We start from the raw sequence: 14212 nt of genomic DNA on the forward strand, positions 1-14212 counted from the left end.
TGTAAAGAAAAAAATATATAGTACAAGACAGACCAGTTTTCAGATAAAAACAAAAAACCTAATGTACGCTCCTAGGATTTACATAAAAAAAAAAAGGAGCGAGTGTGACAAAGTTAATAGAAGAACTCATATTCTCCAGCAAGCTCAGTAAAACCTAAAAACTATTTTACTTATAGTATTGTGCAAAAGTCTTGGGCACATACAAAAGTATGGCATAAGCAATAGATGCTTTTGAAAAAGAAAATCTGCATAAAAGAAACTTCTATAAAGAGCAATAAAGAGTAATAAAATAAACAGTCAATATTTGGAGTGAAAACTCATTGCAACACTAAATACAGGATAAAGCGGTATAGAGTGAACGAGTGAGAAAGTTAGGGTGTGAGGTATATATAAATATTAAATATACTTGTTAAATTAATATTGTAAATAAATAAAAACACACATGGCAAGCCAAGCACAGAAAAATAATATGGGTAATATTGTCAGTTTCAAACCTTCCTTAAAGAGCTCCTAAATTATACTTAAATATCTTAAAACATATAATTCATTTCCTACAATAAAACTAGTTGGACACGTACAGTATGTAAGAAAGGTGGTTGATGGGTTTTCCTGTCGAGTTAGAGTTAAAATACCGAGAAGTTTATCGAAATATTTAAAATAAAAATCATCAATAAATACACTCTGAGATATAATATGTCAGTTTCTTTTTGAGTAAAACACTAAACTTTGAAATGTTAACTTGTGTTACTACAAAAAGAAAAAACGCAGTAACATGGAAATGTGCTTTTGTTAAAGTTCTATCTTAATGTCTTTGTCATCTGGCTTTTGTAAACAACTTGTTTTAAAGTATCTTTGACAAAATAGTTTTAAAGCTTATTTGTTGTTCATATTGAACCTGAGGTAGTTGGAAAAAATAAACCCAAGAATTCTCATCCTTCATAGGACATGTATGAAAATGTCTTAGAAGAAACAGCTAAACCTGAGGACAGAATGTAGATTGTAGGGGCTGTATATGAGTTTGAGGTAATAAATAAACACCTTGATCTTCTCTTCAGTAGTCATCTTGTTCCCTAGTGGCTGTAAGAAACAATAAAAAATCAGAAAAAAAGATTAAATCCATAACGTCATGAATTGTGTAATCAGTATCAGACAACAGATTTTTCACTGATTTTCCACACAGATCATACAGTAGGTATTATCTGATAGTTAAGAGTTAAGTTGCTCACCGTTAGTTTTATAGAAGTATCGTATTACAAACCCAACAGTAAGCATGAAAATGCAGCCTAATAGAATCCAAACAGAAATCTTAAATGGTATCTCTTCTTTACCTACAAGTAAAAAAACATTCTTTTTCAAACAGTTTTTCTCAGTCTAAGATGTGAAGTTCTTTTTATAGTGTACTACAGTTTTAGAGGAAAATATACAACAAACAAAGAAAATACCAGGACTAGATTATAGAACTACTGTATAAATTAAATTAACTATATCTACTAAATTATATTAGATAACATAATATTCTTATGCCTTGTTCTGACTACAGGCAAATCCAATTTCTACAAATCGGATCTTTAGATCTGACTGTCCAGATTTGGCTCTGTTCAGACTATAAATGTGGGCAGTTGCTGTGGTAACAATGCCAAATGTTCAAATGCAGCACTATATTTCCTCATATATCGCCCTGTTTCTGTACATCCCCTCTAGCTTTACCTGTAGTGATGAACCCCCCCAAAAGTGCTATCAGACATTTCACACTGTCCAGGAACTGTTGTTCTTCATATCCATACTGTAGTTAGGCCAGACACTCTTCCTGAAAACACGGGATAACTTTATACGAATATATTTTTTCTCCATTTCCATTACTTGCATTGTCTCCCCGCTTGTTTTTCAATTAGTTTTTGTCATGGATCCTTGTCCCAAACTATGTGATTGTGTGGATTTGAACTTCCTTGTTGTGATTTCAGACTACCTCTGAATGTGCAAATATCAGACTCATCATGGTTTTCTACTGTTCAGACAACAGACTGTTCAGTCTTGATATGGCAAAAAATTGGATTTGGACTGGAAGTCTGATCAAGACCTTAGTTATTGATTAGATCCAACATGTAATAATATTAAAGAAAAAAAAAAGATAATTTTTAAAATAAAAATAATTTATCAAATATAATTTTCAAAAACACTGTTTAGATAGAACATGTGAGTTCATACCCCATGTGACTGTAATATTTCCCGCTCTGAGGCTGCTGTGATACACTACACAGGTATAGAGCTGATCTTCTGTGTCCTCTTTAGGTATAATCACACTTCTTCGGGTCTGAAATGTGCTGTCACCATTAGGCAGAACATCATTTATTTCATCATCTACCAGCTGAAAATCTGCCCCAAACCACTTCACTTGCACCGCTTTGGGGTAAAACTCAGTCACATGACAGGTGAGGACGTTGGAACCTGCTCTCTGCCTTTGAAAGACCCTGACCTCTGGAGCTATACAACAACAACAAAGCAACAACAAAACAACAACAAAACACATAGTATGTTGTCTATATAATGTATTTATGAAGTCTATATGATAAGTATAATCCTCTTTAAAATGTATAATAACTTTTATAATCTGTATAATCTATATAATGTGTAATAATTGATATAATTAGTATAATAATCTACATGATCTGTATATGAATCTACTATTAATTAAGTTAATAAAGAATCTTCTATATACTGTACAAGACTTGGGGTCTTTATACAGAGGGGAAATAAATATTTAGACATTACTATTTTGTAATAGATTTTGTACATGTCCTGTAAATCCACAATGTCTTTTAACTTTGTATTTATAAATATAAAATATGACTATATACATTCAGAAACAAAATATATTAATGTACATAATTGCATTACATACAATTATATACAACTTTATTCATAAAAATACTTTATGTAATTTTTAAATGACTACAGTATATTCACTGGAATTATATCATGTCTAAATACTTAACATACAAAGTATCTTCTCATATAACATATGTATCAAATGTTTAAACACAAATAATAAAGACATTCGAACACTCATACTATATAAGTATTACATTTCTCTGACACATTTCTTACCGTTTTTTATTCTGAGTTGAGGAGCATGTTCTAAGAACACCCTAAGGCGATCAAAACAATACTTTTTGTAGTAAGACACCACAAATTCAAAGTAGGTTATATCATCCTCCTTCATATGTTTATATTTGAGAGCTTGAGGAACAGAAGCAATGTATCTCCTATTTTCAATATCTAAACTCATAAAGTCCTTCCCATTGAATGCATGGGTTAATGATGCCTTGGTTGTACCATTTGGATAGAGGTCACATTGACTGTAGACTTGGTATACATTCTTTTCTGAAAATTTGCCTGGAATAAACAATATAAAAAAAAGAATGCAGATGTTGTCAGTGCAAGAAAACTAGTAACATAACCACGCTGCTATCTATTGGACAGATTTTAACAACAATATTAAACATGTTTAAAAAAATTTAATTATAAAATGCTAATAAACAAATTACTGTTATTAATAGGCTTTCCAATTACAGTATTATGCACATAAATCAACAATCCATTGCAGAAAGTTAATGAAGTACCTGTGCGGTTGAACTCCAATATGGCTGTTCGAAGTGCTAAAGAAATAATTACCCTGTCCATGTATACTTCTGCAACGGTCTCTTCCCAGTGTGGCTCAGCAGCAGTGTTTTTAACCCATTCAGGATATGGTGGTGTCGACTTCATGTTGCTGTCATAGTAAAAGATGGTCACATCATTCACCGTCATAATCTCTGTGAAACTGGGAAGGCCAAGGCCATAAGAGCTGAAGAAATTCCAACTGAGAGAATCAAAATCTGCAAAATAATAAAATGACACTGTCGATGCAGAATCAATAGTCTCAAAAATGTAAATAAAAAATAGAAAAAAGTCTGCCTATTATACTATTTGAAATGCACACCTTTATCTATATAAAGAAATCATTTATATATTTTAACAAAATGGCATAGACATGCTTTGATTTAGACTATTTTCATATTTTCACAGGTTTCAATGTGTAAAAATCCAGTTTAACCAACACGTTGATGAAAACAGTCAATCTGACTAATTTGAAGAGTTCCTTCCTGTGGCATGTGTATGTATAACAATTGAAGTATGTATAATAATCAGATATTAAATTGCAGCCTTGCGCTATAAAGAGACGAGCACATACACACTTGCTTACAGTTTAGGAATGTTCTGGAAGGACCTAATAACGGAGTTATGAATGTAGTTGTAGACATGTCATCGTTTCTTGGAACTGAAATTGAGTTTTGAAAGATAATTTCTCTTTTTTTTTATGTTACCCAGAAAAATCTAGGAAAACCTAAGACTTCCTGAAGCACTTTTAGTTTTGCAAATCTTTGGCTTTCATTTTAAGTCCAATCCCTATAAAGTTTCAGAGGATATTGTTTGGTTGTTAAGCCACACAGTCACCAATAAAACATCTAACTGAGGTTGCTGCTGTACATTAACAACCAATTTCTACAATGTTTTTAAAATTGTTAAGCTTTAACGTCTAAAAGACGTTAAAGACGGTATTTTACCTGCGACACTGACACACCCCTAATACAACCACAACAAAAAAAGTTTTTAGTTTAAAAAATCTCCACAAAACCAAAACTTACCACAACATGACAGAGGAAGGTGTAAGTAAAAGACTAAATTATAAATAATCTTTGCGTTCTCCATGTTTAAATAATTTCTTCATCATTCCCGTAAAAAAAGTGTGATTATCAGGTGATTATTTTACTAGAATGCGAAGTTTTTTTTTGTTTTGTTTTTTGACTAGAGTGCTCACTTCCGCCTTCATGTGACGCACATAGACACTGTATCAACATAAACCAGGTGTGCTGCAATGTTAAAATAACATTAATAATAATACTAGGTACTTTGCTGCCAGTCGCAGTACAACATTTGTTCCTATTTCTTTCTTTTTTTTCAGCATCACAGACATTAATATGGTGAAATGACCGCGGTGAAGTGGGTTTGACGTTAGACGTTGGATATTCGAGCTCCGGGATTTGTAGCGGAGATTCGCTAACAGAGTCCAGTGAGAGCAGCTGGTCTACTGCGCGAGTTAGGGACCGTCTGCAAAGTACTGTCCGACTGAAATACTGATGATATTAATACTATAAACATTCATATTTGAAAAAAAAAAAAGTAAATGAATGTTGTTACTGTTGGTGTAAATGTGATGTGTTGTGGTGTTTAATGACTTTGCATATTATCACTTTGCATGTTTATTAATATTTTTTAATATAAAAGGTTATTATTTTGTTTTAATAACTTCCAGGTCATGTGACCTATTGGCTCAAAATCTATTCTTAAATGTGTGTCCTGCATAGGGCACAACCATTTTTATTCAATATTATCACTTTGAATATTTATTAATAATTAATATGTAATCATTCTATATTTTATTTTAATAACTTTCAGCTCATGTGACCTTTTGGCTTAAAATCTATTCTAAAATGTGTGGTCATCTGTCCTGCTGAGGGCACAACCTTTTTTTTTTTTTACACTTTGCATATTTATTAATAGTTGATATGTAATAATTCTATAATATAATATTTTAAACCATGCTGCACTGGCACCTGAACCGAATATTAAACACTTAAGATTAAAACACGGAACATAAAGGCTTTCTGGTTAATTTTTTAAAATATAGCTTCAACTTATTTCCCTTATACACATATGAACTCATGGTGAATACATGTGCTGCATTCTTTGGTGTACTAGATTGCTGTCTGCTCAGGATAATAAAATTAAATAAAACTTATTAGTAGTGTGTATTAAAAGTGAGTGTACTTCATTACAATTCTAAATTATATCATCAAGTAGTAGGCACATTTAAACTGTCATTTCAACCATATAGGTTTTATAATTAATAATTAATTAGTAATATTATATAATGTGCTACATACAGTATGTACAGTACAACATAAATTAACAGAACTAACTAGCTAACTAAAAAAAAAAAACCAAACTGACACCAAAAGATAATAATAATAATAATAAAGGAATATACAAAAGAAAGCAAAAAGACAACATAAAGTGCACATGGAAACGTGCAAACAAGCGCAGTAACACAACGTTATTACGCAATGCAATATTGTGACAGTGAGTTGAGGTACTGCAAGTAAATGACATAATGGATAAAAGTAGCATCAAAAACAGGAAAAAATGTAAAGAACATATAAATTGAATTTGGAAAAATCACTTGTTATATTAGTTGTGTTAAGATATTGAAATTGCTTTTGTTTTACTGATTTATTACAAACATCTGCAAGAAACAATTTACTTATACAACTTCAGCACTGCTATTTCAGTTTGACGCACATGTGGTATGCTGTCAAAACTTCCAATTTGCAATCTGGTACAAAACTTCTTCCTGCTGAACATTTTATTTATGGCATGGGTTTACCTTTAGGCAGATATTTAACTACAAATAATGTTTTATTACATTTTGTGTAAAATGTAAAGATATCATTGGTCAGAGTTATCATTTAAAATAACCTACAAATCTGTAAATGGAAACTTCAGGAATAAAAAGAAATATCCATGATATTATTGTGCACTAGTTATCACACCATGCACAAATCGCTGTTCATCAAATCCAACACCAACCGTATGCATGGAGCTTTGAGAATGTTCAGTGGCAGATTCTACCATATATGACCCTCTAACACCTCTCTACAGAGCTATTCCCCAGTGTGCTTGCTCATACTTAAGTACCCAAATCTAAACAAATCTTGTACAAATACCTGAACTCAATTTTGCCTGAAAGTCAATGCTGCTGTTAATTTTTCATTTCTTTAAGGTGCACATGTCACATTGCAAGATTCATTACTTTGTAAATTTCTACTTCTTTGTTCTTATGATTTCATGTTGCTTGTTTTTTTTACTGTTATTTAATTCTGTGCTATTATTTGTGTGTAATTTTTTTACCCTTAGTTATATACTGTAAGTTATGTACCCTTAGTTATATACTGTATACTGTCATTTGAAACATGTCTTATGTATTTTTGTGTTTGTTTTATACGGTGGCACATGACACTTGCAAGTTTTATATAATTCTGTCTATTCACTACTGGATGTTTGAATTTCATTTAGATATTTGGAATATGTTCATAAACATCTGTTTAAATAAATGTTAAATCAAAGTGTTACTCAATTAAAGTAATTTAACCCAAAAGGTGTTAAGGTGTCTTAAAGGTTAACACTATGGGTTATTGGGAAGAAGTTAAACCAGAGCACCATCCAGATACCAGTGTTAGGCCCTTGAGTAAGGCCCTCACCTCCCATTGTTACAGTAGAGCTTTACTGCACTGTAACTTCAGTTTTCTAGCAACCTGGGATGTGTGATAAAATTAATATGTGATCTCATTGTGCTGCAGTGTATACAGCATGTGACGAACAAAAGCTGCAATCATACATACAGTAATAAAACATGAGACCCCATGTCTTATTCTCACTACATCTAATTACTGTACATCTCTTTAAGATGAACGTCAACATTTATTCAAGAAAAAAATCTGATATAAATTTCAGAAAGTCTGAAGGTGAGGAAGGGGGTTTATTTATTAGTTTGTTAAAGCGCTAAAATAGAAATTATTTGACAAGAAGTACAAAATACATTAATACAATTCACTCTTGATGGAAATATCATCCAAACAAAGTGGTCCACAGACAAAGGATACAACTAAAGTATTTAAATATGAAATATAATATATCTTATAATCTTGTTTTGTAAACAAAAGCTTTTGTAACGGTACGCCGGGTAACGCTCACGGCCCGAGCCAAGCCACGATCACCGCGACTCCTCCCCACACTACGGTCCGTGGCTTCCGTTTTGCAGCCTCATTCATGGGCTCGAGCTCACTGGCTTTTTATTCATCACTTCGCAACCACTCTTTGCCGAATATATGCTCCATGCTATGTGTTTTTTTGTGTCTAGTTCTTGCCTAGAATACTTTGTTGCCCTTCATGCTCCTGACCCCTTATATATGGTATATATACCAAGTCTATCTGGAAGTCTGATCAAGGCCTTAGTTATTGATTAGATTCAACATGTGATAATATAAAAAAAGACAAAAATCTAAGTAATTAAGCAATATAATTTTCAAAAACATAGTTTTGATAGAACATACCCCAGGTGACTGTAAGTTCATACCCCAGGTGACTGTAATATTTCCCTTGGTGGACTTTGAAGTGTGCTTGGGATCGTTGAGCTGTTGAAAGGTCCAATGACACTGAAGTTTTAGCTTCCTCACAGATAGTATGACATTTTCTGATATTTAATTAAATCTGTCTTGTCCTCTACATGCTGCATCTTTCCACTGCCAGAGGAAGCAAAGAAGCCCCAGAGCATCTCCGAGCCACCATGATTCACTGTAATAGGGTGCAGTTCGCAACATATACTTCATTCTTTTTCCTCCAAACATACCGCTGAATTATAGGCCCAAAGGTTTTCCAACAGTCCAAAGAACAGAATTTACAAAACTTTTAGCAGGGTAGTAGGTAAGTAGCAGGGTTCCTACTGTATTTCTCGAAACTAAGAAACTAAACTTTTGCTAAACTGATTAAAAAATTTGTGCTCTTTATTTAGGAATTGGATAATACTCTCCCAGTCCTTTAATCAGAATAAATCTCAGATAAGAAATCGAAAAATTAGATCGGATAAATATTAAGTTTTGTCTTAAAATTGACTTATACCACTTGAGTGCTGTTATTTCAGCAGCCGATTTCTGTGACCTAGCTGCTTATTAGACAGAGATCTTTCTTCTCCTCAGGGCCTTATGGCCCTTTAACACCTCTCTACATGCAACCTGGAATGTGTGATAAAATGAATATGCGATCTCATTGTGCTGCCATGTATATGTGACGAACAAAAGCTGCAATCATACATACAGTAATAAAACATCATAAGACATGAGACTTATTCTCACTACATCTAATTACTGTACATCTTCTTTAGATGAACGTGAACATTTATTCAAGAAATAAATCTGATATAAATCTCAGAAAGTTTGAGGGTGAGGGAGGTTTATTTATTAGTTTGTTTAAGAGCTAGAATAGAAAATCTTTGACAAGAAGTACAAAAAAATGAATACAATTCACTCTTGATGGAAATATCATCCAAACAAAGAGAACCACAGACAAAGGATACAACTTATCAATTTAAATATGACATACAGTATCATATAATCTTGTTTTGTAAACAAAAGCTTTTTACTGAAATGAAAATAACAACTGTAAGAGTAAGACATAAAACATGTATAGATTTTATAATTCTACTGATTTACACAATCTCACATGTTTAGCATTAGAAGCCTTTCTTTATACTTTTAAATGTGATATGCAATGTTGAAAAGTGTGCAAACTGTATATAACTGTTAAATAATCTATAAAACATATATATATATGAAAATATATAAAAAGTGTAAACAGGAGGCACTTATGGCCAAAATAAAATAAATAACTGATTCTGGGAGAAATAGGATGCTTAAACTGTAATGCTGTCCAACAAAAAATCTCTGAATGGCAGAAAGTGAGAAGCTGAATCTCTTCATATGAGAGAAAAGCTTAAATCCCAGTGTCTGTAAGTACACAAAAGGGAGGAAAAACAGATTTGATTAATTGACTTATTCAACCAAAAAAAAAGAGAAAAGAATTATATATAAACAGAAAGCTGTCTTTACTCACCTTTACGTTTAAAGATGCATCTGATTACAAGCCCGAGTACAGTCGCCATGACAACGAAGCATAGTGTAATATAAACCGCGAGGCTGATTTGTTTCTGTTCTTTATCTACAAGAAAGAAAATATAACTGTGCTGAATCTGAGACATTGCTAAATAAAAATACAGAGAAATGTAGTATCTATTTTATTATATGGTACTATACTGTAAATGCAAACATGCAAAGTGCAAATGTGATGACATTAAGATGACTGGGACTAAACAGCTGTGTGTCCATAGAAAAACCACTTGTTAGTGAGACTAATCAGGGAAAAAAATGCTTCAGTTTGCTAGGGAGCATAAAGATTGAATTGTGGAGCAATGGAAAGTGGTCATGTTGTCTGATGATGTGTGCGTCAGGGTAAAAAGAGAAACACGTATAATGTCCACTGTACAAGCCTCTGGAGACAGTGTTATGATCTGGGGTTGCTTCAGTTGCTCAGGTCTAGACTCAGCAACGTTATGTGGCAATAAAATGAAGTCAGCTGATGACCCGAATGTACTGAATGACCAGATTATAACAGTTTTTTCCCTTCCTGGTGGCATGGGCGTATTTCAGGACCTAAACTGTAAAAGATTGTTTCAGGGAGTATAAATAACACATTAAATGGCCAACACACAATAAGTTTGTGTGCAGTCTATGTAAGTATAATTTAAATTATATACCAAATTGTAATATATTATTGTAGCATTATTGCATAAATGCATTACATGCAACCTCATACCACAGTTTTTACATCAGATTAATTACATTAATAGCTCAATTAATCTATTAGTTTAATGTATTAGTTTAATCTACGTAATATAGTTTAGGTTAAATGTGTGAGTTCATACCCCAGATCACTGTAATATTTCCCTCTCTGAGGCTGCTGTGATGCACTACACAGCTGTAGTGCTGATTTCCTGTGTCCTCTTCAGGTCTAATAACACTCCTCCTGGTCTGATACGTGCCGTCACCATTAGGGACAACATCATTCATTTCATTATCTACCAGCTGTAAATCTGTCCCAGTCCATGTCACCTGCACCGCTCTGGGGTAAAACCCAGTCACATGACAGGAGAGGATGTTGAAACCCATTGTCTGCTTCTCAACTATCCTGACTTCTGGAGCTGTAGGAATCAGGAAGTAGGATTTTTTTAAATAGATAGCTGCTAGATAATTAATAAATGTTAAATGTTTATGGGTATGTACAGTTTTACAGATGTCATAACACTTGAATATACAGTACATGACGTATTGCATTATGCATTTATAATATTAAGCTAACAGGGTCTTACAGTATATATTAAAGCAGTTTACGCAATGTAGACTCAGACATTTGCATATAGACATATTAAATGACCCTCAGATAAGGTATATAAAGGACAATAGAGGATGTTGATGTAAAACTATAATGTCCGTCCGTAACACATCTTACCCTTCGTAACGTTCACTCCAGAAGCATGTGTTAAGAATAACTTCAGGCGATCAAAACAGGTTTTTTTGTAGAAAGCCGCAGTGATTCCAATCAACCCTGGATTTCGCTCCCTCTGTCTCTTATATTTTTCGGCTTGAGGAACAGAAGCGATGTATGTTTTACTGTCAATATCTAAACTTAAGAAGTCCTTTCCGTTAAATGCGTGAGTTAGGAATGCTTTGAGCGTGCCATTTGGATAGAGGTCACAGCGACTGTAGCCTTGGTACACATTAATGTCCGAATATGAGCCTGTAATTGAATCCAAAAACATGTCATTATCAGTACAATCATTTCATGTAATCAGAACAAGCATTTCATCTTTCACAACAGAGTTCATTTGCTAAAATTACATATGCCACCACTCCATTCAGGCTGGATTATCCAGACTAAAATCACATGCTACAGTAGATCTACAGTATGGAAATATTGCAAATCACAGTTTTAGTTCACCTTTAAAGGCATGTGTCCACTGTGAAAGTGTTTTTATGTTGAATTACCTGTGAGATTGAACTGCTGTATGGCTGATTCGAGAGCCGTAGTCATAGTCTGTTTGTTCAAATGTGATATATCCCTGATGTCCTCCCAGTGCTGCTGCCCAGTGGTGCTGTTGAGCCATTTGGGACATGGTGCCATGGAGTTTTTTGTGCTGTCATGGTAATAGATGGTAATGTCATTTATAGTAATTCTTTCCATGTAACTGGGCAGGCTGAGGCCTTGACTACCGATGAAAAAGCCACTGAGGGAATGGACACCTGTGAAAAAGATGATGGGTTTGAGTATTTATCTGGCTCATATCACATTACAAGCCATATTGTTCAATTCAGATTTTTTGTTCAGATCCATGACAAATGTTTTCATGTTATGATGGTTCACAATTATAATTACTTTTATATGACTCTAATGTAGAAGCATCTGTGGTCTGAAAGTCTGGATGTCCTTGCTCATGTTATTTAAGTTCAAACACTTTTTATACTAATTGTTTAAACTGCTAGTATAGATGTATGTGCCTTAATTTGCTCACTGGCACATGGCATAACTCCAAAACAACATTCATCCTGTTACCTATGGAATATGAATGATCTTATCACCATATGCTCTTAAGTCGTGGCCTCAGAATAGTATCTCAGGGCCATACATTGTACTACGAAATGGTATCAAAACGTTTTTGAGATTAGATTAGAGTTCGATCTATATCTTCAAGAAGAACGCGAGGTCCGCAGGAGCCAAATCTGACATGTCGGGTGGGTGCGGACATGAAACTTGTGTGTGTGAGGAGAGCTAGCTGACAAGATGCATAGTTTTGATATTTTTGGGAGTTGAGTTTATTGAAGGTCTTCCTGATCTCTTGTCGTCTTCTAGTGATGTTCCACTGCTCTTAAACCATGTGTCCCACTTAAAACACATCTAACGACTCTTTGAAGCATTGCGGTAAACTTGCCGAATCATGTCAAACGACTCTGTGACAGATTTGCCCAGTTTCACACAGAAATTTTAGTTCTTCGTTCTAACTTGCTGTCCATGATGAAAATAGCAGACATGTTAACACACATGGTTAGAATAGCACCAGATACACAGCGCCCTTGAACACACTTATACACACAATACACACTTATGAAAGTCGGTGCAGCCTGTGACTGTGCATGCAGCCTTGTGTTGCCATCTGTTGGTGTGTTACAAAACTAGTCTGAAAACTTTTTAATACCACCTTGTGGTTTGTTTCCATGCCTTATTAAGTTGCGATCACAATATACTATCTCGTTCCCATACCTTGGGAAGTCATGGCAACAACATATGAAAGTCAAATCAAGTCAAGTCCATCACCGAATATTGCTTTGTGTAGTTGCTCTTGTTTGCAACACAGTGTCTTTTTCCCATGCCTGAGTAAACTGTGTCCATGTAATACTGTTTGTATTTTTCTTACAGAGGGGCTCCATAAATTTGTGTTTGGACAGCCATTAAAATATATATAACAATAAGATCTGTATCACCTTAGGGTGAAACACTGGATCTGAGTCACCTCATGCTAGGAATGTAAACGTACCCTATGAAACTAAAAATAAAACCACTCAGAATATTTGTAACAGGTTTGTATAGGGATGGATTTTAGAACGTTTCCCAAATGTTAGGAAAATGTGTAATGTTACCGAGAGGTTTAAATAATAAAGTGTACAAGATCTTTAGTGGAACTTAACTTATGGTTACCACATGTTTATATAAAAGTTATATAATTTTGAGGAAATCTTTTCTGAAGCACAATGCACAAACAAACAAGGAAGGAAGGAAACTTCCCTAAAAACAAAACAAACAAACAAAAAAGTCTGCTCTCAGACCTAAAACAATATGGAAACTTGTATATTGGGAACCTGCCACACTTTAAGAAAATGAGTTTATCCTTTAAAATAATGTTAAAGTCGACACTTGTTTATACACGACAGGTTTTATACTCAACAGTGTCGGAATGACTTTAGAGAGCACTCACCCTCACCAAACAGCTCAACAGGGTGGAAGTAAAACACTAAAATGTAAAGCGTCGCCGCTAAATTCATACTTAAACATTTATTTAATAGAGTTTTCCCGATAACACTAGAACTTTCCGCCTGAACACAGCCGACCGAACCGAGACACAGAAAGTGAAAGTGAGGCGATTTGTTTTGTTTATTATTTTAATTCTGTTTGATTTGAAAGCAAAGGTTAATGTACAATCGAAACAAAGGATCTAGAGATGCTTCACTGTACACAATGTTACAACATCGAGCGACATGAAAACGTTATTTAAAAACAGCGTTATTTTCTTTTGTAGTTCATTTACAAGAACTACACCTCCCAGGAACACGTGGTGTGAGCTGGACCAATCAGATCCCGCCGAGGCAAACGGGGCCTGTGTATATGAGCAATGCAAGGAAAAACATTTCAGCAATCCTTAAAACTTTTATTTGTTTATTTATTTAATGAACAC

At 34.0% G+C, this 14212-nt stretch overlaps 2 protein-coding genes across 2 annotated transcripts; both read right to left on the bottom strand.

Moving 5' to 3' along the window:
* Positions 1-188: 188 nt before the first annotated feature.
* On the bottom strand, positions 189-4810 carry LOC128515737 (zinc-alpha-2-glycoprotein-like). The gene is made up of 6 exons (XM_053489895.1): positions 4686-4810; positions 3621-3875; positions 3106-3393; positions 2206-2481; positions 1227-1328; positions 189-1077 (listed from the first exon to the last, which is right to left on the bottom strand). Exons 1-6 carry the CDS (start codon positions 4747-4749, stop codon positions 1052-1054), a joined length of 1011 nt encoding a protein of 336 aa, XP_053345870.1. The 5' UTR covers positions 4750-4810; the 3' UTR covers positions 189-1051.
* A 4650-nt stretch (positions 4811-9460) lies between these two features.
* On the bottom strand, positions 9461-13871 carry LOC128515739 (major histocompatibility complex class I-related gene protein-like). The gene is made up of 6 exons (XM_053489896.1): positions 13736-13871; positions 11754-12008; positions 11218-11505; positions 10634-10909; positions 9766-9870; positions 9461-9659 (listed from the first exon to the last, which is right to left on the bottom strand). The coding sequence occupies exons 1-6, from the start codon at positions 13800-13802 to the stop codon at positions 9646-9648; spliced, it is 1005 nt and encodes a 334-aa protein (XP_053345871.1). The 5' UTR covers positions 13803-13871; the 3' UTR covers positions 9461-9645.
* Between the last annotated feature and the right edge of the window lie 341 nt (positions 13872-14212).

The sequence above is a fragment of the Clarias gariepinus genome, chromosome 28 (assembly GCF_024256425.1).
Source record: "Clarias gariepinus isolate MV-2021 ecotype Netherlands chromosome 28, CGAR_prim_01v2, whole genome shotgun sequence".
Lineage (NCBI taxonomy): Eukaryota > Metazoa > Chordata > Actinopteri > Siluriformes > Clariidae > Clarias > Clarias gariepinus.

Coding starts and splice junctions, on each gene's coding strand:
- LOC128515739 (XM_053489896.1), bottom strand. CDS start 13,802: ATGAATTTAGCGGCGACGCTTTACATTTTAGTGTTTTACTTCCACCCT. Junction 11,506..11,753: donor ACAGCAGTTCAATCTCACAG/GTAATTCAACAT, acceptor ATTCAATTACAG/GCTCATATTCGGACATTAAT. Junction 9,871..10,633: donor AAATATTACAGTGATCTGGG/GTATGAACTCAC, acceptor TCTTTCTTGTAG/ATAAAGAACAGAAACAAATC.
- LOC128515737 (XM_053489895.1), bottom strand. CDS start 4,749: ATGGAGAACGCAAAGATTATTTATAATTTAGTCTTTTACTTACACCTT. Junction 3,394..3,620: donor ATTGGAGTTCAACCGCACAG/GTACTTCATTAA, acceptor TGTTTATTCCAG/GCAAATTTTCAGAAAAGAAT. Junction 1,078..1,226: donor ATACTTCTATAAAACTAACG/GTGAGCAACTTA, acceptor TGTTTCTTACAG/CCACTAGGGAACAAGATGAC.